We start from the raw sequence: 24,969 nt of genomic DNA, 5'->3' as shown, positions 1-24,969 counted from the left end.
TATACTTCAATAATAACATTTTTTTAAATAGTAAAAAAGACTGTTAGTATTCAAATTTATTTTTCTCACTACACTTTTAGAGTTTATGCAATATAAAGTTTCTCTCTTGTTTTCATATTGATTTCTAATCAATATAAAATAAGTCAGTGGGATCCTTTAATTTTTTCATATGATATATTTATATTAAACAAAAGCTTTTCTAATACAAATACACATTTTTTAATTTTTTATTGTTATGTTAATCACCATATATTACATCATTAGTTTTTAATGACAAATACACATTTTAAGTAAATTTATTTTTTACCATGTTATGTCCCATATATTACATATTGGGATGACTTTTTAAAATTTTTTATTATGTTTTAGTTCCTTGAGAGTTAATTTATCTGAACTCTGGAAATACTCGGAACACACCAGATTATCTGGACGACAGGCAATCTTCTAATATAGTTATTTGTTTTGAATTCAGAATGAATTTCTCTTTAAAAACAATCTTGAAAAGGAAAATTATTTTTCCAGTGTACCCCAGATCAGTGGTTCTCAGAGTGTTAGGGGAGAAGCCTTTAGCGTCCCTGAGATTCTTTCAGGTCATGTGTGAGGCTATCCCCTTCTTCAGTTGCATATTTGAATGAGGCTAGATTTTTATCTATACTTGAAATAAAACAACAAATTGAATGCAGAAGCAGATGAGAATCAAACTGTCTTCTCTTTTTTCTTTCAAGCTGTCTTCTATTAAGCCAGACAGTAAAGAGATTTTTTAAATAATGCTACTCCCTCTCTAGGTATTTTTTAATTTTAGAAAATCGAGTTACTTTTCACAAAAATACTATTTATGTTAAAATGTAATGGGTTTATTATTATTATGTTTTTAATTAATAAGTACTTTTAAAAATTCTGTTCTAATCTCTAATATAGTAAATGTGTATAACTATTTGGAATTCTTAATAATTTGAAGAGTATAAAGGGCTCCTAAAGCCCAAAAGCTTGGGAACTACTACTCCAGAATATTTAATATCATACAATTTAAAATAAAAAGCAGACAGAAAAGAACAAAAATTTAGTAATAATTAAATGAAAGAAAAAATGTGAACACAGTCTCCTCTCTCTTCCCTTGAATGAATGCTGGAGTCCCAGTTGAATGAGGTGCAGGTCATGACTTCAGAGGAGGCTGACAAGGGAGAAGCAGGTAAGAATCTTAGAAGAGGGATCTTAGAGAAAAATGGGGCATGAAAAACCAAAGAGAATAAGCGGGCTGACAGAGCTTGGACTACAAGTCAGAGTGATGCCAACCAAAGAAACCAAGAGCAGGTAGAGTTGAAAGGGAGAAGCTGACAAAAGAGAAATGGACAGATAAACGACAAGACAAGACTGAGGTCAGAAAGTCTTTCCCAGAGAGATAAACCGAGGGCCATTTGCTATCTTTCTGAAACAAGGTCTCAGAGTTCCTAGGTGGTCCTGCTTTGGGGAGTGGTTCCTCCACAGGTATCACTTCTTGAAGATCACACAGGTGTGCCTCTTCACTGTCATATCATCTCACATCTTTCCGATATTCCTCTTGTTCCAGAAATTAGTGTCTCATTCCCACTCTGACCTCCCCCTCCAAGTTCCTCGGAAGGCCAGGAGAGAGACTGAGTCCTGATCTTGCCACTCAGCATCAGTCATGTTTTTCTAGAAAATAACTGTCAAGCCCACCACAAAAGTCATTGGGCAGCTATCTGAATAGTCAATACTGCGACCTGAAATTAGCTTCCAAGTGCTACTATAATTAGCATCTTCAGAAGCACCAACAGATGGTTTTAACAAATAAATATCACAAAATTGAAACCCATAAAATTACCTTCACTATTTATAAAATACCTTGAAGGATGGTAGTTTTTATTACTAACAATTCACAATTATAAAATATATAATGTATATTACTAAAATTCTAAGTTAGGGGATGTATTTTAGCCCAGGTCCCCCAGCAAACAAATGTGAGGCAAGTATCAACATGTTGGTGTTTTATTTGAAACGTGCAGTTAGAGCAGGGACACAGGGAAGTCTGACAAGGTAAGAGGTGACACAATGCAGTAAGCACACTGGCTACTGTGTCATAATGAGTTGTAAAGAAATAGCAGGTCATATGGGCAGTTGCATCCACCTGGCACAGAGTACTTGTCCAGAGGAGCTGAACCAGGCCATCGTGCCTTGAAGAAGTTCATAGGAAAGAGGGAGAATTCACCTGCCTTGGAACCTACTCCTCCTGTTGCCCACAGGTGAAATCTGGCCCTACGGTGGTAACTTTTCCAGACTTTAGGTTGCCTATCCAGTCTCTTCAGCAGTCGTGATGCCATACTCTTTCTCATGTGGTGTTATATCTCATTCAAATCTAGAAGTGGCTAGAAGGGCAAGAAGTTTCAGCTGTGTGTTTGGTTGGCCTAACTGCATGCAGTGGACAGTGGGCAATGAAGCTCTCCCGGGTCTGGACGACTGGTGGACAGAAGGAATCTGAAGAAGCCCAAAGGAGTTTGTCCAGTCACAGTGCCTTCTTAAGTTTTTACCTGTCATGAGGTAAGCCAGATTGACAACCATGGAATTACAGTCCTGCCTCTTTAGCTCACTGCATTTTACTGCTAATCAGATTATTGAAAACTTTGTCTTCCACTTACATTGTTTTATTGTTCCAGTTGTCAATTTGAAATGGATTGGGCACTTCGGGTTTTTCTTAAAAACTCTTTTAACTCCTCTATTTAAATTGCCCTAAATATTTAAAAAATACCTCCTTTTCATTGTCATGAAATCACCTTTGAAACATCCAATTCTAATGGCTTTTGAAATACTTTCAATATAAAACATACCTTTAGAAGATTATACATAAGAAAACATTAATAAAACAATTTAATAAAAGTGGTTAGTATACAGATGTGTCTGGTTTTAAAACTCCACAGAACTCGGGCGCCTGGGTGGCTCAGTTGGTTAAGCGACTGCCTTCGGCTCAGGTCATGATCCTGGAGTCCCGGGATCGAGTCCCGCATTGGGCTCCCCGCTCAGCGGGGAGTCTGCTTCTCCCTCTGACCCTCCCCCCCTCTCATGCTCTCTCTCTCTCTCATTCTCTCTCTCAAATAAATAAAATCTTAAAAAAAAAAACAACTCCACAGAACTCAAGATTGCTTAATATTGAAAGAAATCCCAATTTTACTATCTTTCTCCATGGGGGGAGAAAAAGAAATGGGTAAAAGGCATAATTCTAGAGCAACATCAGAGAAAAAGCCTCCATCATTGGAATAGAGTTAATCAAACATGGACCCTTCATTAAGATATAGAGCAGATACACTCCCATGCTGGGGCTGAGGAGTTTGCAGAAAAGAAGGGAGAAAGGTTTGACAGATATGTGAAGAAGAAATGATGAGGACTTAGGGAAAGAAAAGGAAACCAGTTTCTGCACTGTGGAAATGATGGATAGAAGCAGAGGTGGTAAAGGAATTGAGGAGAAGAAGAGGACTTTTTAACACCAGATTTCTGGTGGACTTGAGCCACTTGGGCATCTCAGATGTGGCCTAGATCCAGACTCTGGGATTTTAAATACTCTTGGTGGGTTAGGGGAACCTGTATGAGTAGAGACTACTGCTCTACTTCTATGATTCAGTCAAGTACAGTGGCATTTCCACATCAAACACTCAGCCTCATCTCATGTTCTTTGCAGGGACTGAGACTGTAAGTCTTGTTTGTCTCTCTGTTCCTTCTCTGGCTTCTTAGGCTCATTTGTGGTTTGAGCAATGACTGGAGAATATGATGCAAACTACAGAACTGTGCTCTTCAAACACTTTGTAGAAAAAGGCAAAATACAAATTATTAGTGAATAAATAAATAAGCAGACAAGTGTCTTTAAATTTTCACAACAATTCGGGGCACCTGGGTGGCTCAGATGGTTAAGTGTCTGCTTTCGGCTCAGGTCATGATCCCAGGGTCCTGGGATCAAGTCCCGCATCGGGCTCCCTGCTCCTTGGGAGCCTGCTTCTCCCTCTGCCTCTCTCTCTCTCTCTCTCTCTCTCTCTCTCTGTCTCTCATGAATAAATAAATAAATAATCTTTAAAAAAATTTTTTTCACAACAATTCTCTTCTGCATAGCTTCTGCTTAATTTAGCATCCTGTTTTCTGACATATCAACGAGTATATGTTGGCACTAACATGCTTGGTGAAGAGGCTTGACAGCTGGTACTTAGTTAAATTCAAGAATGACAGTTTTAGCCTACAAGGATTTAAAAGCTAAGAACTGATGTTTGAACATGCAAAAATCCAATGTGGTCTACAGATAAAAATACTGAGGTTGGTATCTTCAGTAACTGTAATTTTTACCAAGTCTGATTCTTCCCTTTATATTTTTGACCCAATGGAAACCTGGACATCTCATGATACCTTACTTTTTTCATTGTCTTCTCAAGCAGTGTCTTATTTTAGTCCCAATAGGAAATGTACCACAGGGCCTGGAACGATAGGTGTCCTTCTTGTTCCCCATTGCTATATCTAAACCATTTCTCCTCCATTGTCCCCCTAAAATCTCAGCTGTTTTGAAATGTCTGCCATCAGCCAACACGACTTGCAACCTTCTTTTGTTTTAGTCATCTTCCTATCTCCTTGTTATTCATCCTATTCTGAAGATTTTAGCATGTTTCAGCAACTTTATCTCAACCACTGATCCTGTCATCATTCTTAACAACTTCAACTTTCATGTGAATGATCCTGTCAACATCCTTGACCCTAGTTCTCTGCCATTTCTTCAATTCCAACAATTTCTTCCTCCACTCTCCCTTAGTAACCCATTCCCATGGTCATATCCCAGGCTTTATCATTACTATCAATTACACCATTTCAAAAATACTGATTTCAAACCTCACACTCTCTGCTTTATACCTCCTGTCTTTTCAGTTCTTACATAGATTCCATGGTCCATTAAGATAAGCAGTGATTGCATAGTCCCCCAACTCCTTTGCTCTTATCTTCATCTGTTGGACTTGCCAGGTAAAACCCTTAAATTGGTTAAACTCTACTCTTCTTTTACTCCATGTCTGTGTCTGAACTGAAGTGTCTGGAATAAAATGTACAACAGTTGACTGGTCCCATTTTTAATTTATGACCCCAAATCTCAAGGGGCCCTCAGCTCCCCACTTTGCAACAGAACACTACACTTTCTCTCCTCTAACATCCAATATTCCCTCCTCCCTTCATTCTCCTATCACAGCCTTGCTTCTAACCCACTGAGAAGGTATAAACAATACAAAGAGAATACAATCTTGTCATCATCCAATCTATCATTCTATATACATCTGTATCCAATTAATTTCATCCATTTATTCTACAAATATTTTTGAACACCCACTACATGCAGATGTTATTCTGGGCATGAGGATACAGCAGTAAACAAAACAGATAAAGTTCCTAGGAATTTTATGTCCTAAGAAGCTTATGTTCTAGTGAAGATAAAAAAAAAAAAAAGTAAATAAATAAAAGGTCCAAAGTCGATAAATACTAAGGAAGGAAAAAAAAACGTAAAAGATGTAGGGTGGTGAAGGACTGTTTGTTTGAAATGGACGGTTATGAAAGGTCTCTCTGACAAAGTAACATGGTACACAGCCACTTGGATTTGAAAGAGGAGTATTTCAGACACAGTAACAGCAAACACAAAGGCCCTCAGCCATGAGTGACAGCAAGGAGGCCAGTTTAGCCAAAGCAAAGTGACAGAGGAGGAAAGTAGTAGATGATGATGGAGACTCCTCATGACCAGGAGTCAGGTCACCCAGGTAAGAACTTGGTATTTTAGTATGAGAGAGGTCAGACACAACTGGAAGGTTCTGAGAAAGGAATGACGGTATTAGTTAAGTTTTGAAAGGATACTCTGAGGGGAGCCTGGGTGGCTCAGCCAGTTAAGTACCTGACTTTTGGTTTTGGTTCAGGTCATGATCTCAGGGTTGTAAAATTGAGCCTCACATCAGGCTCCACACAGTTGTGGAGCCTGCTTGAGATTTTCTTCTCCCTCTTCTTCTGCCCCCTCCTCTCCCTCTCTTAAAAAAAAAAGAAGAAACAATAGTGCTCTGAATTTTACAGAGATGAGGATAATGGAAAGAGTAAAAGCAGGGACACGCAATAACAAGTTAGAGCAATTGTTCCAGTGAGAGATTATGGAAGTTTGGTAGTGATGATAGAGGTATGAAGCAGATGGGTATTTTTAAGGAAGAGAAAATAGTATTTAAAGATGAACTGGCTATGGGATGTAAGAGAAAGAAAAATGTAAAAGCTGACTACAAGTTTTTCAGCTTCAGAAACGGGAAGCATAAAATTGCCATTTACTGAGGGGGAAAGACTGGAGGAGCAGGTTCAGAAAGATGCTAATAACACTTTGGCCCTGTCCACTGTAGTGAACTCACCTACCAGATGTTCTCTTTCATTCTAGCTCTCTAATCATCTCGTTAATCTCTGAAGAAGCCAAAATGTCTTCCATTTCTGGGCCTTTTCACTTTGTGCTAGATAGTTTTCTGTCTTGAATGTTCTTCTCCCAGATCTTTCAGTGTGAGTTTGGACCCAGTAGAGAGGAGAATGGAAGGGGCAGCTGCACAGTGGAGGTGATGGTTCAGAGGTGGAGGCAGTGATGAGCATTGGACATGGTGGGGTGGGACAGGAAGGAGATATTAAATTGTAGAGGAACCAAAATCTTATTTTACATTTAACACTAACTAGCATAACACCAACCTTGTTCTCATCAGTATGGGAAGACAAACTCTAATAAGGCATGTCAATCAAATAAGCTTGCTTTTGAAAACTGTGAAACTCATTTTCTGATAGTTCTGTTAATAGCCACCTCCTACTCCCTACAGACTCTTAAGACACTGGCAGGGCAAAAAGGAGAAAAGTAGAGCGTTCCAATGGGGGGAGGAGCCCAAGGATTGGAACAGAGTTTAGGCAAGACAAGAATGTCTCTGTGAAGTTCAAACCAGAAAGAAAGATGTTTATATTTCAGTACCTGAAATTTCTATAGTCAGGTAGATTCAGAACAGGGCAGCCTCCTTCAAGGGAGGCACCTCTGCTCCCTCATCCCCACATTCTAAAATCTAAGCCTTTCTGCTCACAGATGCCAGAAATTCTTTCAGAAGGAACAGCCTTTTATTTTACAGTGAATGAAACAGGCTTAAAATATTCCTGGGAGAGATGACAAGCTGAACAAAGTTTATACGAAAGATTTGGCTCATTCTAGACTCTCACTAGAAACAGATTTGGCTTAACAGAGAGAAAGAAGAATGGAGAAACACTATATATAAAGTAGAAAGGACTTTACATCTTTCACTAGCTCTTTTCCCGTTCTTGCATCTTTGTATCTCTCCCTGGGATTAAGAATATATGGGGGTAACCCTGATTTAATACCTCTTATCCCTAAAAAGACCTCATCCCTCAGTGCCTTACCTCTCTTCCTGCTTTTAAAGCATTTCTCTGCTTCCCTCCACAGAAAAACACTCCAGAGTTGTCTCTGCCTTCTTTCTCCACTTCCTCCACCCACCCCCTTGTATTTGTCAGTGGAGCCCAGTCTGGCTTCATCCCAAGAACTCCTCCAAACCACTCTTATAGAAAAATATCAGTGGTCTCCTTGGAGGAGCACTTGGAGCCAAACTATTCATCTTATCCTGTCAGCAGCATTTGATATATTTGATCACTCCATTCTCAAATAAAATTGATTATTCCATATCACCATTCTGGTCTGATTTTTCTTCTACTTTAAAGGCTGCAGAAGTATTGAAATACTTCCTAACTAATCTCTCTGCTTGGATTTTTACCCTTTATAACCATTTCCTCTGCATGCAAGCCAGAGTGATGTCTTTAAAATGTAAATCAGATCATGTCACTCTCCAACTTAAATGCCTTTATTGGCATCTATTATGCTTAGAATAAATGCGAACTCTTTACCATGGACCATAAAACTCTGGATGGCTTGGCCTCACCCTTTTGATCTGATGTCATTTTTCTCTCTACACAGGCCCTTCAACCACTAGACCAGACTCCAAACCCTTTGCACTTGTTACTTCCTCTTTCACAAGACCTTCTGACTTCTCAGAGAGTACTTGAGAGGCCTTCCCCAGATACTCTATCAAAAGTGACTACACATACATACACATTTATACATACACCATGAATCATATCACTCTAATCTCTTCATGATGTTTATAAATACCTATGTTATCATTTAATTACTAATTCATTATTTGATTTTTCTTTTTTTTTTAATTTAAATTCACTTAGCCAACATATAGTACCAGAACACAAGCCCTATGACACCAAGGGTTTTGTCCATTTTCTACACATCAGTATCCCCAGCATTATTTACCAATGCCTGGTATATAATAATCTGTTGAATGAATGAATGAATGATGAAGCTAGTGTTTGAATGCGAGAGATGGGTGGTTCAAAGAAAAGATCCCTGGTTTCACAGCTTTGGTTAGTTGAGATTAGAATTCGTTAGTCTGTTCTCTTGTCATTCGAATCTATATGACATTTTTGTCGTGCTATTGATACTAATAAGAGTGGAGAATGCCTATCTTACTGGCAGAGCAAAGTACCCAATCTAGGGCCTTCATGGGTACTTGCCCCCAAGGTAAATGAGTAATGTTCCAAGAAATAATAAATAATAATAAAAGCTTTGGTGGAGTCACTGACTTTCTAAATCCATTGCAGCAGATAGTGATGTTCCATGTCTGCTCCTCTCCCCCATCATAGGATATACAGCTCTTCACACTGCCAAAAGAAGGCCTATTCTTCAAACAGCACACCTTGCCTTTATTTGTGTGATCAATGCTTTGAATTAAACACAATGAGAGAAAACATTAAAAGAAGAGGAAATGATGAAAATCAGAAACTGGTAGCCATGGAAGCTGGAGTGCACTATGTGCTCCTGAAGGAGGAGCTGGGAGGTCCTCAGGACACAGAGAAGTAGAGGGATGTGACTGCAAATTCTCTGCTTTGTCTCTGTGCCTGCTGGGGGACAGTTCAAGAGGAAAGCTTTGCTGGGTCCCTACTCCCCCAGATTCCCTGATGAGGGCACGTCAACACCAGCACAGTCAGATCCTTGCAAAAAAGAAGCTGATATCCTGTGATAAAAAAGGAATGGAATGTCAGCCTCCCAAATTCTCTTTTTGGGGGCACATTGCCAGGGCTGGAAGAAAATAAAGAGGTAGTATAAAGTTTTAGAGAAGTATCATAGCCACACTAAAAAAATGTGAAATATAAAACATAAGAATGAGGAACACACCCACCACTGTAATCACGAGAACTCTGTTTCATTTTCTTTCAACTTTTTAAACCCTGAGTATTTCTTTACATACTTCAAATATGGAGAGAGAGATTTGTTTCTTACTATTTTCGTGAAAAATACCATAAAATTTTATGGATACCTAACATTCACAAGCAGAATGTAAAACAGCTTTTTAATACCCCAGTGTCATCAATGACCATTTTTACCATTAGATACTTAGGATTTCTTAAAATTTGTCACTAACATAAATCATTCTGTAATGAACATCCATGGTTGTACTTTATTTTAAAATTCAACTTGAATTCTGGTTCTGCCATTTAGAGTCCTTGATATAAAATCATTTATCCTGTCTGAGGATTATTATTATTATTTTTTAAAGATTTTATTTGTCAGAGAGAGACACAGCAAGAGAGGGAACACAAGCAGGGGAAGTAGGAGAGGGAGAAACAGGTCCCCCGCCGAGCAAGGAGCCCAATGTGGGGGCCTGATCCCAGGACCCTGGCTGGGATCATGACCCGAGCCGAAGGCAGATGCCCAACGACTGAGCCACCCAGGCGTCCCTATTTCAATTTCTCCATAGATAAGAGACAATAACTGCTATCTACAGTATTATTGTTGTAAGGAGGAAATGAAAATATATGTGAAATCTCCTGGCCCATGGTAGATTTACAATGCCTTTCCTTGAAAGGATTTTGTAAAAAGTAAGGTAAATATTTCCTACTGTTCTATTTTCAATTTTCTGTGTTTTCCCATAAAAATTACTGTAACTGAAATAAACTAAATTTAGAAATATTGGGGTTTATGAGAGTGTCAGTCCTACTAAGGAAAATATGTCTAATAAATTTGAATATGGTTTAGTTCCCCTTTTCTTCTAAAAGTGAAAGACAACTTCATCAAAATCTTAAACTATGTCCAATATAATCTTCTTATTTGAAGGTAATCAAAGAGGGGAACTGATATCTGTTTGCATTTATATTTAAATGCCTTTCTTCACCTTTTATGAAGATTGGGATAAGAGCTGCACTACGCTGGTTAAGCTCCATGAAGATTTTAATACGAATTTCTTATATTTATTAACAACTATTGACCACTGAGGTCAAACCTGAGTTATTACAGACCTGGGTATCAGCAATGTCCTAATTCTAATTTCTATTAGAAATCAACTAATTGTAACTTTCCCTTTTAGTGCTGAGATAGGGAAACTGAAGGAATGCATAAAGACCTGCTTTTTGTTCCTTTTCCTGCTTCTGTTCTTGCTAGGACCTGCATGCCCATTTTGCACACACCTTAATACATGTAGTAGAAGACAAGGAGTTAATGATTTCTCTAGAATAGATAACATCTAAGGAAGAACCAGGTGAGAAGGACTGGATGCAGCTATCATATGCATATTTCAGATCACCAGCACTGGATATCTCAATGTCAAGGCCCCCAGCCTCCAAGGAAGAACACCTGGGCCCTCGTCCTTGTTCTAGGTGGTTCCTGGATGCTTGAGAGGACGTGTACACGGATCATGATTCTCAATAAACAAACAAACAAACAAACAAACCAACCCAGGCCCCAAACAAAGACGGGACTCTTCCTTTCCTTTCTGAGTCTCCCAGACACTATACCTACACTCTCTATATACCTTCAATAAACTCTGCTTTCACCTCCAGCTCACATCTGATTTCTATCCTGCATGCAGCCAGGAACCCTCTTGGCTGGTCCTGTGGGAACTCTCTGGGTCCCCAGACCCAGCCTGCCAGCATCAGTGCCTTCTAGTAGTTTTTATGTGGTCAAGGCAGTACTTTTCAAAATGCTTTTAAAATTACCAAGAAGGCATGGAAACACAAAATTTAGTTTTGATTTTATACTTCTTTCAGTTGGACAGCAATAATTCAGGTGCAAAATTCCCAAACCATGTGAAGCAAGGGGTAGGACACTGTATACTCTAGAGGCCCTGAAATATCCATTTAATCCTAAAACTAAGTGATCACCTATTGGCTATAAAACTGACTAATTAGGTATTCAAAAAGCTTATGACTTTGTAATCTGTCAAATAACAAAAACAAAAAATACTCTTATAAACATTGCTATTTTAAATCTCATCAATTACATCTTGGGGTTGAGTCCCTTATGAGGGTAGCTTTGAATAGGGGAAAACCTGGACATTCGTAGAAGCTTTAGCTCCTTAACTGTTCTTTCTAAGATAAATAAGGCTTTCAAATATGCTAGTTAATATTGTTCAAGGATACTAAAAACTTTTTTTAAAAAAAAAAGTAGTAAGTGACTGACAAAGATTTTAAATTACCCCAAAAGCAATATAATCATGTTCTGGGGCTTGAATTATAAAGAAAGAGATAGTAGAAATCTTAATGATTAAAGGTTTGAAAAAAAAAATTCCGTTGTTGATATTGCTTCAGGGCAGTATTCTTCCTCTGGATTTGCCTCCGTTGCTGAAGAAGCATCTTAATATGAGTGAACCCTAGAGCTTCACTTTTCTGAAGAAACCGATGCTTCTAGAAATCCGAAGCTAAAGTGTGTCAGCTCAGTTCTTCTCAACATCATTTTCTTTAGAGAGATGCACACATCCTCCATGTACTCCCATTAGCTTGTCTTTAAGTCTGCTCTGGATTAAATGGCTCAGAGTTTACAGGTCCTATGCATGAGTAATTGGGTGGACATGTACAACATTTCATGATAATGTCCTAGTATTGTTCCCTCTCTGATACTCTCCAAGACTGTCAGGGCTCAGAGAAGGAATAGATCCATGCACTGGGCTGGTCTCTGATTTTGTGCTGCTGTCCCTGAATGTCTGACCATTATGTGACCCTATGATGTATCCCCAGCTGTCTATAGCTGCTGGGGCCCTCACCTGGTCAGGTGTTTAGTGCAGTCAGCAGCTGGTGATGAATGTGGTGCATGGGTACTTCATCCTCACTGGAGAGACCATGCCCCCATGGGTTACTTAAGCAAGCATGGAAAGAACAGGGCAAGGGAGAAACAGCTCTGAGAGAGATAAACTTACACTGAATATTTACCCTAAAGAAACTCTTTTAAACTAATAGAGACTTTTTTAAATGAGGAAAAACTGAGATATCTTTGACTGGAAATTTTAAGTATCTTTTCCCCAGATATCCAGGGGTACCATTCTTAGGAAGAATTTTAATTGTCATAGAAAATAGAGGATACTTTAAATTTTTTTGGCAGATAAAAATGTGACAGGTAAATTCTGATACTCATCCACATTCCCCTTCATAAAAATGTCAAATTTTAAAAGATGGCAATGGTAAACTTGGATCTGCTTTATCAGTGAAAAAAGTCATTCACAGCTTATAGTACTTTATTATGTACGCCCCCCTTGACACTGATCACAATACCCAAATGTGTCCTCATGTTACTATGAAAAAATAGTTCTAGACTATTCTGATCTCAAAATCTCAAAAAAAAAAAAATCTTCCCAATGACAGCTTGGTATGTTGTGGGCGCGGGGGGCGGGGGGGAAGCACTGTAGATATAACAACCCATTTGATACATTTTTTCAGATTTCTGGGGTAGAGATAAATATGAGAAGCTTTAACTAAATTTATCCTGTGATGCTGACACTTGCAGCAGAGAAGAAACTGGAATTCCATACACACAGCCACGCCTGGGGTCACTGCATCCCATCTACCATTAAGACAAAGTACAAAGAGTCACACCAAGCAGTGTGTGTAGCTTGTATATTACACACTCCCCAGTTATTCCTCTTTCATTTGTTAGTGAATACTGTGTGCTGAAACTCATTAAACTAAACTTTTAACAGCATTTGGAAAAGAACTACATTGCTTGTGTTCTCTGCACATAGGGAATATTGTTTACCTTTGTTTTAGTGTGGCTTAGAAATGCACTCAGTTTCTCGGTGTCTGTGTCAACAAAGGCTTTTTCACCCTTTATCAGCTTAGTAAGGAGCAGTATCCAGTTTCAGTTTCAGATCTGGGCCATGATCGTTCCTACCTTTTTTTGTCTTTTTTTCTATCAGGACCTAGTTGATATAAATAGAAAGGACCCAGATTTGGGACTCAAAAGCCCTGGGTTCAAATTCTATACGCTATTGTGTACTTTGAACATGTCTCTTTTCTAAAATTCCCATAAGTAAGATACTCCCACGGGGCACTTTGTGTTAACAGGTGAATGGGGCCACACAGTGTTTAATAATGAAATGTGGGCACCATTCTTATTAGCATTATGCTCCTTTACTTTAAAACTACTGAAGCGGCATAGGGTGATTTGAGGATGCTTCTTAAAAAAAAGCAGTTGAAACCTAATTCAATACTAAGAATTATTTGAATCTCTTCTATTTAATATCCTCTGCACACAGTCATTCATTTCCTCTCTTTTAGCAGATTAATGGTTTTGGAGTTCTATGACTTGATTCTTTTCTTTTCTTTTTTTAAGCCTTCTTTCTTCCCTCTCTTTTTACATTGTCTGGATGGATGCAGTTTTGACCATTATTCAACATTATACCATAAATATAAAAATCAAAATGTACTGAAACATTCTTCTCTGTTAACACTAATACTATAGCTTCTCCCCTTCCTACTAAGTTATGAATTCCAAGTTTGCTTTGAGGCTGGTAGGCTGTATTCCTTCAGGCTCTCTCAGCTCTCTGGTTGTGGCCCACTGGATACCACTCCCCAGCTCTGATCTTCCGACCTCAGTTCCTCTCAACTTCCATGCTCCCAGCACCACCTCTCTGGTTACAAGGCCTTTCCCATTCAGCTCTCTGATAAGTTTCTACTCTCTTTCTTCTATTAGGGTATGGCAACATAAGCTCTTCCTATAAGATTTCCTGTTTGTGGCTAGTTATGCATCTCCTTTTTCTGCTCCACAGTCTCCATATAAAGTGAAGGTCACTTTAGATTAACCTGCCCACTACTTATAAAAGAACTAGAGGTTTAAATGTGACCATCTGAGTGGATGGCACCACTGCAAAGTGTGTTTCCTTTCAGGCAACAGCACCCGAGCATGTGCCTATATTCTCAATCTCTCTTTCTCCCCTACCTCTCACCACCCTTCACAGCAGGTTGTCTGAATTATGGTGTTTATTTTTAAAAAGGCAACAAAATCCTGATGAGAGATCAATATAATGAGAGGACAGATAAGCAAGCTGAACTGTGACAGATTCCAGCAGTGTTTCTATCAAAAAAGAATCAAACTGAAACACTTAATTCTCTGCAAGAATGTTCAGACTTCCAAGTAGATCTCTGAATGGTAAAGCATACAAATCAGGCCAAGTGTTTAACATTCCACCCCACTACCTTTTTCTCTTGTAGACATATACTTGTCACAAACTGAATAGAAATATCCCTGTTCCTATTCCAGGAAACCTGGCTTAATAGTTCCTATGAAAATCAATAGGTTTCAACTGACAGAATGCTTGAAGAAGTTTCACTTCACTTGACATAGCTTGTTATCTGCAAGCTACTTTCCTTAATGTGTTCTGAGACCTCAATTGGGCCCAAAAAGTCTATTTGAGCTACTGATTTATATTCTTCTATCACTGACCAAAGGTGACCTTAACTTCACTTTCAGAGCACATCCATGAGTGGTTAAAAGTGTCAATGGCAACATAATAGATGCATATCTTTAACTCAGATGGACCCAGACATCTCTCTAACATACATCATAGCAAATGGAAAATGAATGGCCCATGGTCAGTTTTCTGTTCCCAAAGGCTAGGTAGAAAGAGACAAGAGCATGTAATCCTCAGTTTACCCAGTAGGATAAATGGTATTATCTCTATTTTAGAATGGAGGAATCTGGAAATCTCCTCTAATGGAGATGACCTGAAGATTCACCTACCAAGAATTTGGGAGGAGGCCTGTATATATTCTGTAATTTAATCTAGAACAACCTTTCAAATTCTCCTGCAACATCATAGTTATATACTCAAATAGTTAACTCATAAGAATATAAGGAAAAATGAATAGATATTAAATGCTAAATCATAGAATGATTAGCAAATCACAATGTGTGTTTCTTCAACTAACTGAGAAGAAGATAAAAGGCTCTTTCATCCTTTAGCACTTATGGAAATTTTATAGAAGTTAAAGGCATTTTCTCATAAATTAAATTATTCACAAAAACCTTTACAGAAATTGACAGGTAACTTTACATTCAAATAACTAAAATATGACAAAATTGAGACGTGGAACAGCTTCTACACTGTGGATGTAGTCACACTGCTCCAATGCTAAGAACCAGAATAGAGCCATAGGTTGAACGCATTCTAAAGCTAGCAATCACGAGCACCCAAGATTTGTTTATGTAGGAGGTCTCAGGATCAGAAATTTTTATTTAGCACCATATTAAATTTGATAATAATAGTAAAATATATACCCATTTTTAGCAGAAATTTTAAAAGCACTCTAAATATAATTAATCTTATTCACACAGAATTGCACAATACGTCGGGTGCTGCTTACTGCTCAGTTTTAAACAAAGCTGATGAGAACATCAGAATCGCATAGAATGAACTGGTACTATCATAATATAAAATGCTTGTGTGGACCCTTTATAATTAATAATAAGAATAATGTTCCCATTTACAACAAGCTTCCTGGATGTTGAGAAATATTTTACACAAATTATCTCACTTTAATCTTCACTAGAACACCATGAGCTAGATGTTCTTAAAGCCATTTTACAGATGGAGAAACTAAGATTGAGAGATTTATACAATTTGTTGTAAAGCCACACAAGTAGTAAGTGGCAGAAGGGATTCTCAGCTCAATCTGTCTGGCTCCAGAGCCCATAATCTCACGTACAACTGCACAGCCCTTCTTAAGGAGAGTCAGAATACCTATACACGCTGAACTGGCACACAGATTGGCGCTCAGACTCACAAATTCTGATTTTATATACTGAGCCCCAGTACTGGGTATTTCATGAAACGGCATGGGCTTCACAGTAAGCTGAATGCAATCTCTTCCAAGAGCTGAACCATGTAGCTAGAAGTTTCATCTCAATTCTAGAATTCAAATATTTGGCTACAAAATTCCAGGGACACTATAAATGATTGGTGAGCATAATTTTCTTAAATCTCCATCAGTTCTTCTTGAAGCCATACGAGCCATACTGATAGGGCTGACGTGTGATTATTTAGATATGCCCTGAGGTACATACTCCTCAGGAAGAAAGGTAAAGCATGTGACTCACTCCTGAAATAGTAACTACATTATCACCATGCCATTCTTCAAAAGTTGTGATTCCATTTAACTCCGCAAAATTCAGTCCAAACTAAAGGTTCCATCTGCTTAATCTGTTCAAATTCTGACACTTTCTTGAATCTGTTTTTCTCATTTTGTGCAGTTTTAAGTTCAACATATTCAAAAGTTGTGTGACATCAGTAAAAAGGTTCCGTCTTGGCAGTTGCCAGGACAGCGTGGCCAGAGAAGCAATGGCAGGAGCCACACCACGTCCCAGCGGTGGCGGCTGCGAGCTGAGCCCGAGGGACGCATCACAGGCTGACCAACGGACTGAAGAGCAGACTGCAGCAGTCAAAGACGCTTTTTCACCATTTGACAAGGATGGTGATGGAACTATAACAACAAAGGAATTGGGAACTGTAATGAGGTCTCTTGGGCAGAATCCCACAGAAGCCGAGTTACAGGACATGATTAATGAAGTAGATGCTGAAGGTAATGGCACAGTTAACTTCCCAGAATTGCTGACAATGATGGCAAGAAAAATTAAAGATACAGACAGTGAAGAAGAAATTAGAGATGCACTCTGTGTGTTTGATAAGGATGGCAATGGCTGTATTAGGGCAGCAGGGCTTCGCCATGTGATGACAGACCTGGGAGAGAAGTTAACAGATGAGGAGGTTGATGAAATGACCAGGGAAGCAGATATTGATGGTGATAGTCAAGTAAACTATGAAGAGTTTGTACAAATGATGAAAGCAAAGTGAAGACACTGTACAGAATGTGTTCAATTTCTTGTACAAAATTGTTTATTCACCTTTTCTTTGTTTGTAACTTATATGTAAAAAGGTTTCCCCCGGCTGTCAAAAATTATGCATGTGTAGTAATTAGGACTTCATTCCTCCATGTTTTCTTCCCTTATCTTACTGTCATTGTCCTGAAACCTTATTTTAGAAAACTGATCAAGTAACATGTTGCATGTGGCTTACTCTGGACGTATCTAAGCCCTTCCGCACATCTGAACTTAGATGGAGTTGGTCAAATGAGGAAACATCTGGGTTATGCCTTTTTAAGTAGTTTTCTTTAGGAACTGTCAGCATGTTGTTGAAGTGTGGCATTCTAACTCTGTGTGGACTATGGACAGTCAACAATATGCACTTAAAAGTTGCACTATTGCAAAATGGGTATATTATCCAGGTACTCGTACACTATTTTTTTGTACTGCTGGTCCAGTACCAGAAACATTTTCTTTTATTGTTCCTGGCTTTTAAACTTTATTTAGCCACTTATAGAAAATCTGCTTATGGCACAATTTGCCTCAAATCCATTCCAAGTTGTGTATTTGTTTTCCAATAAAAAAATTACAATTTACTGCTCCCCCAGAAAAGTTTCCATCTTCTAAATCACGGCTTGTCCTAATAGCTGTATCTGTTAGAATCTTTTAATGCCCCAAAGTTGTTAATCTGAGGAAGTAGTTTAGTAAATCCTTTTCCTCTACTTCAATTTCTTCGAAGTACCACATGAAATGGAGATGATAAAGGGCTCATGAATGAAAGAATAAAAAAGTTAGCCTTGTGCCCTTCACCCTTGATTCATGTTTTACAAAGTTCACGGTACAAGTTCCACTGATGCATGCAATCACTTAGTTCTTGTATGCAAGGTGATAAAGAACTTACGGGTGACCAAAATGGCACTGCCTGTGAATCTGTACTTGTTTCAAAATTAAAGTTACGAAAACGGCCACCTTTTTCCCAGGAAGACAGTATGGATGCCACTCCAAGAGAAATGAGGACTACTGCAGTACGAGGACCATGAATACTAGCGGAAAAAAATTAAACAAATACATGATCACAAAAGCTTTTCATTCCTCTCGTTTACTCTTACTGTCCTCAAAGCTTTATCTTGATTAACGACACAATGAGATGAATAGATATTGCTTCTGGAAATGTCCAGGTTTTAGGGTAAAGGGTTGGTTCAACTATAATGTTCTGTTTTCTGGCACTTCAATACATCTGTAATAGAGAGAGTCACTGGTGTTTATCATAACATTTAGAAACTGCAAGATTTTGAAATGCTTTTTGAATGGCCAGAAGAAATGCTAAGTTATGATACATAGGATGTCAATGTTGAAGTATGTTTTAACCCAAATTCTTGGTTATGAGAATTTTCATATATACTGAAATGTTGAGATACCAGCATGGATGCTAGTATATTGTCCTATATTCAATTATTGTTGATTTTTGCCATATTTTCTTTCTCTCCCCATATGCACACACACATACTCACACACTTCTTTGTTGCTTATCTATCTGAAAGTAAGTTGCAGGCATTATTACCTTGGTTAATATGTATTTTAATGTATACTAGTTCTATGAAATGTCATTATCTATATATAAAAAGTACATGGTATTATATCCATATATAAAATATCTGGCAATTAAAAATATTTTTATTATAATTACATGTTAATTTCCCATACAGATATTTTATTAGTCAAAATACTCAATTGTCTAAACATGACAATTTGTGTTTATTTTCAGTATTAACTCTGTCCTGTACCTGACAACCAAAGAGATAATGGATTTCTCCATAAGGGCTCGTGCTTTAGTCTGTCTTCCTGTGGGTAAATTAGAGTCACTGTCTATCACCCAGATATGTGAGTGCCTAATGGATTCTCAGTGAAGAATTAGGAGTTTCTTATTGCCACATGTAAACTAAATCCTTCCTGAAATATTAAGCAATGAGAAAGGACATAACATTGCCACAAAATAAAATTTGGGTAGACTATATTGAAAAAGTATTTAAACAGATCCTGGGAAAGAAGATTATTGTTATCAAATAACTGACTGTAAAAGAGATGGGAAATCTTTCTTGAACTTAAAAATGTTCATATGTGAATTTAATCACCTATAAACTGGATGAGTTTTCTTAGGTTTATTAACTTTCTTGAATGTGATGTAAGTTTCACTTATCTTCAGATAAAATATTGAATGGCATATTTTGAAATTCACCTTGGAAGTCTTCTCTTATAGATGGTATTATGGGCAGAATTGTGTCCCCCTCAAAAAGATATGTTGAAGTCCTAACCAGCAGTACTTCTGAAAGTGATGTGATTTGGAAATTGAGTTGTTGTAGATATGAGTTCATTTAAGATGAGGTCATAGTGGAGTAGGGTCAGTCCCTAACCCAATAGGAATGGTGTCATTCTAAGAAGAGGAAAATTTGGACACAGACAATGCACAGAGGAAAGATGAGATGCAGACACATAGGGAGAAGGTGGCCATGTGACAACGGAGGCAGAGATTAGAGTGACCCATCTGCAGGGCAAGCTTCTGTCACCATGAGCTGGGAGAGAGGCATGGAACAAGTTCTCCCTGAGCACTCTCAGAAAGAATCGACCCTGACAAAACCTTGATTTCAGACTTCTGGCCTCAGAACTGTAAGAGAATAAATTTCCATTGTTTTAAGCCTCCCAGTTTGTGGTGGTTTATTACACCAGACCCAGGAAATTCTTACAGATAGCTGATGACAGAACGACAGACGGACAGACAGATAGACAATCTTTCAGACCTTTTAGGTTTAGGTCTAGTCATAAAATGAGGACTCGAGGAACTATCCAACGAAGTAGCATAGTGGTCCCAAAGTTATTAGGTGAACCACGTAAAACTGCCATTTTTGTAGGTAAAAAAAATGATTTGAGAGGCAGTTTTTTGTGGCTCAATCTAATAAATATATTACATAAATAATTCAGTTTCTTTTTTTTAAGATTTTATTTATTTATTTGAGAGAGAGAGAGAGAGAATGAGAGATAGAAAGCACGAGAGGGAAGAGGGTCAGAGGGAGAAGCAGACTCCCCGCTGAGCAGGAAGCCTGATGTGGGACTCAATCCCGGGACTCCAGGATCATGACCTGAGCCGAAGGCAGTCGCTTAACCAACTGAGCCACCCAGGAGCCCAAATAATTCAATTTCTAAAGCCCCCTTTTCCCTGAAAGAACAGATCTTTAATGGAACTCACTAGGAAAATACTTTGTTTTCCTTGTTTTGCTTTTCTTCTGTAAAGAGATTCATAGGCTTCATTCATTTCATTTAGATAAGGAATTTCTGCCTTCATGACCTATATGAAATGAAACACTGGAGGCAACTGCTTTTTGAGGTTTTGCCGCCTATTTCTCTCATTTACACATCTCTGTGCATGGTTTATTCTAGGAGACAATGCTGGAGATCCCACCCCATTCACGTTCAAAGCTTGGGTTTCTCCAGGGGATTTCCTCTCATTCCCTTTGGCACAGCAGTAACTGTGTTTGACAACATTAGCCTTACAGCACCGCTCTGCATCTCCATCTGACACTTGGTTCCCGTCCACATTTTCTTCCCGCCTGTCTTCTGAGGAAGATGTTTCCACAACAGAGGTGGAGAAGAGAAGACAGCAAGGGCAAACTAGAGCTTTACTTTCCCAATGAATGAGTCACGAACCCACCAAATGTCTTCCTGTCTCTTATTCCAATTCAACCAAAGATTTTTGGCATAAACCAATATTTTCTAAACCAGCCCTTTGTCCTTTGGGATTCTGAGCATTCACATGTCATTTCTAAGTGTTTCTTCTCCTAGACATTCATACAGCTAGTCCCTTTCAAAGTTTCCTCAACTATGAAAACAAAACAACCGCTCACAAATTTTACTGACATTTTTTTTTTAACCAGCAACAAAGGATAAAATGAAGTCCAAAAACATCTCTTGTGTGACTACTACTAAAGCACGCCAACTTATTTTCCTAAAAAGTAGGTATTTACTTGGAAGTTCCATTTCATAAAATTTTAATAATCCTTAGTTCAAATAAATGTTATGACTATAAGAAATTGATTTAAGAGAAAATTCCAAACCTTATCAATCAAAAGATTCCTTACATTCTGGAGTAACTTAAATCATTGCCTACACCAAATAGGAAATCTAGAATATGGGGTTTCTAGTAGCAACTGCCATTTAAATCATTAAATTATTCTTCAATTAAACTGTCTGTGTTAGTTTGCTCTGGCTTTAAATTCTAACAGATTGTTTCAAAATGTCATTCTACTTTTACTCAATTGAAAACCGCATGCCATTATTCTCTTCTTCATTATATGAGATTCTAAAATTTCCCTGTGCCAGACAATACATAAACAACTGGTGATATTAGAAAAAAAAAAACCCTTGTCCTAAAAGAGGTATCATTTGATTTCAAAATTTATGATATTATTTCTCTCCTCAGCACACTTTACTTTCAGAAGTATATATATTTCACATATGTGTTCCCACAGAATTTAGAAAGGAAGAATGTGCTATAAAAGATTATGTTGTGTTTTTGTGGTTTTATAAAGGACAACTCTTTCAAGGCAGAGAGTAGTAGTGCATTGCTATGACAAACCCTCTCTGGGATGCAGGGACTACCATGAATGCTGGTGTTAGATGCTGCCATTTCTATCGTGAACTCTTACCTGCTGCACTTCTTACTCATTGGAGATGAGCCTGAATAACTTTGCCCCCTTGGCTCGCCTACGAGTATATGGCAAACAGAAGCAATATGAAAACCCAATCCTTCCTTCTTGTTCAAACAGAGACATCTTAAATGAGCAGGCTCAGTCCTAGAAACAACAGCATTTGTCTAGTTGCACTTCACTGAAGCAAACCCAACAAGTTAGAAGCTGATGACTCCTTTCACAAATACAGCTATTTGTGTTTCATTTAGGTATTTTTTTAAACAGCAAGCATTTCTAGTATATTAAACTGTGATTGGAGATTCTATAGCTGTACACATATATAGCTGAAAACATGACTGGTATACAAAGTACACCAGGTTGACCTGCCAGCTCTAAAGGTTTCTCCTTACCACACTTCTCCCCACAACCACATCCAGCCTGAGATCCGGTCGCTTTCAAAGAGTCACGCAGTTTCCATCAGAAAACAACCCATTTGGCTGCACTCTCATACTCAGGATTTAGGTGAGTTAGCTGCACACAGCATTTCTCTGGCCTCTCTGTCCTGTGAATCAGGGCTCCTGGCTTCTCCAGGTCACAGATCCCTTAGAGATGCTGTTATATAATGAAATAAACTTACTGTTTTCTTTAACACTTTGAGAGCATAAGGCTTCTGGGTCCCCTTCTGTTTGCATCTGTACACAATGGATGTAGCACCCCTTGAGGGGGAAAAAGACAAAAAGAAAATGTTACGCTCTGAACCTGAAATCAAGGGGAAAGCTTGAAAATAAGTCTTGCAGTTACCCTCATAACCGACAAATGTTTATAAGTTCTACTATAGGAACCAGCCCAATTGTATTTTTTTTCTCACAACTGAATACAGTTTTCTCAGAAAAGTTCTAGGTTTTCCAGTCTGTTCCTTTCCTCCTGGCCCATCCCTACACAAGTAACATGCCCAGGGCTGCTCCATTCAGTAGGCTCTGGAATAACCTGCGTCCTCAGGTGAACACAGCTTTTGGACGACATCCACCAAATTTCAGAGTCCCTGAGCTTTCCTAAAGGTATGTGTCTGGAGTGAAATTAGCCATACGGCTTCAGGGAGAGGGTTTAAGTTCAGCATGGGGCTGTAAGGGTCAGGACAGTGAGCACTACTTGGCAAAGGAACAGGGGACCCTGTAAATTTACACCAATTCATTTGGTGCCCTGGCATTCTCCCAGTGCCAACATTAGCCCCACAGAGATTCTGGCTGGCTCTTTCATCTTGGTGAACACTGCTACCACTTATTTACATATGCCCTAACAAAAATAATTATGTGAGATATGAAGGAGAAAATATTATAGAAATGGCTAAAGACATATAGAGGAAAAGTAGATCTATCTTTCTATAAAAAAAACTCAAAGAAGTACAGAATGTTTTTTACCTGTAAAGGGGAATGGCAAGAAGGGGCTCAGTAACTGTCTTCATACATGTGTGAGGTTACTAAAAGGAGAACATTAAAAAGCAGACAGTGTGGTCCTGATGATCCTTTTCCTCACACAACAGCAGGACAATGAAATAGAGACAGAAGCCCATAGACCAAGCAGGCTTAAGTTACAACCTCAGAAAGAGAACTTTAGATAAATCTTAAAATAAGATCAGTTGAAGTAAATCTGTCACACTTTGAAAATTAGGCCAAAGGACTCTTATGACACATTCAATCCTGTGGTTCTGAAATTCTAAGTAAGCAACAAAAGAATTCTAAAAATCAAACATATTCCTAGCTGCCTATTCACAATCCATTTTTAACAGAGTCAGGAGAAGGCAGGGACCGGTGGTGTTTGTGCTAGTAGAGAAGAAAAATGTCAATGCATTTTTAAAAACTTTGGTAAGACATAACATATACACAAAGAAATAAAGAATTTTAGAAATGGAATAAATGTAGGTAAATATAAAATTCAACTTTATTTTAGCTGCCCAAAAGATAACTATCTAGAACAAAACTATTGACAATGCATTGTGTTTATAGCATATGTAAAAGTAAAATGTATGATAATAGCACAAAGATTGGGGTAGAAATTGGGAAAATAATGTTGGATTCTTATACTACATGTTAAGTATTATGAGATTATCTAACAGTAGACTAACTAAAAATGTATACTGTATAACCTAGGGCAATGAATAAAATAATTTGAAAAAGCAGTAATAAAAAAATCAATAATGGAGCTAAAATGGAATAATCAAAAATGAAATGTGAGAGAGGAAGAAACAAAAGACTAAAAAATTAAATAGCTAAAAGTATGTTGGATTTTAATCTAATCACAGTAGTAATTACACTGACTATAAACTTTTATAAACACATTAATTAAAAATAGAGATCATCAGATTGGATTGAAAAATCAAGATCAAATTATATGCTGTATACAATAAGCCCATTTAAATATAAAGGCTAAAAATAAAATTACAGAAAAGAGATACTATGCAATTTCTAATGAAAAGAAAGCAGAAAAAGCTATATCAATAACATGTCAGCCAGACTTCAGAATAAGTATAAAAATGGACATTACTTAATGATGAAGGGGTCACTTTTCCAGAATGACATAGCAAATGTAAATGTGTATGCACCTAACAACAGCGCTTCAAAGTCCATGAACCAAAACCAACAGAACTGATGGGAGAAAAAGACAAATCTACAAATACAACTGGAGACTTCAACACACCTCCCGGTGATTGACAGAACAAGTAGACAAATTGTTACCAAGTACAGAAGACATGAATAGTATTAACTAAGCTAACCTAATTGACATTAAGAGAAAACCACAAAAAAATAGCAGAATACACATTTTCTTCTAAGTTAGAAGATTCACATCCAGTCTTAGTATAAAGTTACAGTAATCAAAAGAGCGGTGTTGGAGAAAGAATAAACATGAAAAAGAATGGAATGAAAAATAGAATTCAGAAATAGTCCTAAATATATAGGGCCTGTTGGCAAAAAGTCAATTCAGTGGATAAAGGACAGTCTTTCCAACTATAAATAACGCTGGAACAATGGGATACCCATAGGCAAAAAACAAACAGATAAGTAAAACAAAACAAAA

At 37.9% G+C, this 24,969-nt stretch overlaps 2 protein-coding genes across 3 annotated transcripts in view; one reads left to right on the top strand and one right to left on the bottom strand.

Annotated features, from left to right (window-relative positions):
- CAMK4 (calcium/calmodulin dependent protein kinase IV) overlaps positions 1 to 24,969 on the bottom strand; it is a 310,888-nt gene that overhangs the window by 88,784 nt on the left and 197,135 nt on the right. For both annotated transcript variants that reach the window (XM_027606844.2, XM_027606843.2), the window contains one exon: positions 22,535 to 22,613. In XM_027606844.2, the coding sequence (XP_027462645.1) occupies positions 22,535 to 22,613 (79 nt within the window). The remainder of the gene's footprint in view (positions 1 to 22,534; positions 22,614 to 24,969) is intronic.
- LOC113929739 (calmodulin-A-like) lies at positions 2,129 to 18,271 on the top strand. The gene is made up of 3 exons (XM_027606846.2): positions 2,129 to 2,258; positions 2,376 to 2,553; positions 16,610 to 18,271. The coding sequence occupies exons 2-3, from the start codon at positions 2,549 to 2,551 to the stop codon at positions 17,208 to 17,210; spliced, it is 606 nt and encodes a 201-aa protein (XP_027462647.1). The 5' UTR covers positions 2,129 to 2,258; positions 2,376 to 2,548; the 3' UTR covers positions 17,211 to 18,271.

This window comes from Zalophus californianus, chromosome 5 (assembly GCF_009762305.2).
Source record: "Zalophus californianus isolate mZalCal1 chromosome 5, mZalCal1.pri.v2, whole genome shotgun sequence".
Lineage (NCBI taxonomy): Eukaryota > Metazoa > Chordata > Mammalia > Carnivora > Otariidae > Zalophus > Zalophus californianus.
Note: the sequence above shows the minus strand (reverse complement) of the source record. Positions and strands in the feature narration are given on the sequence as shown.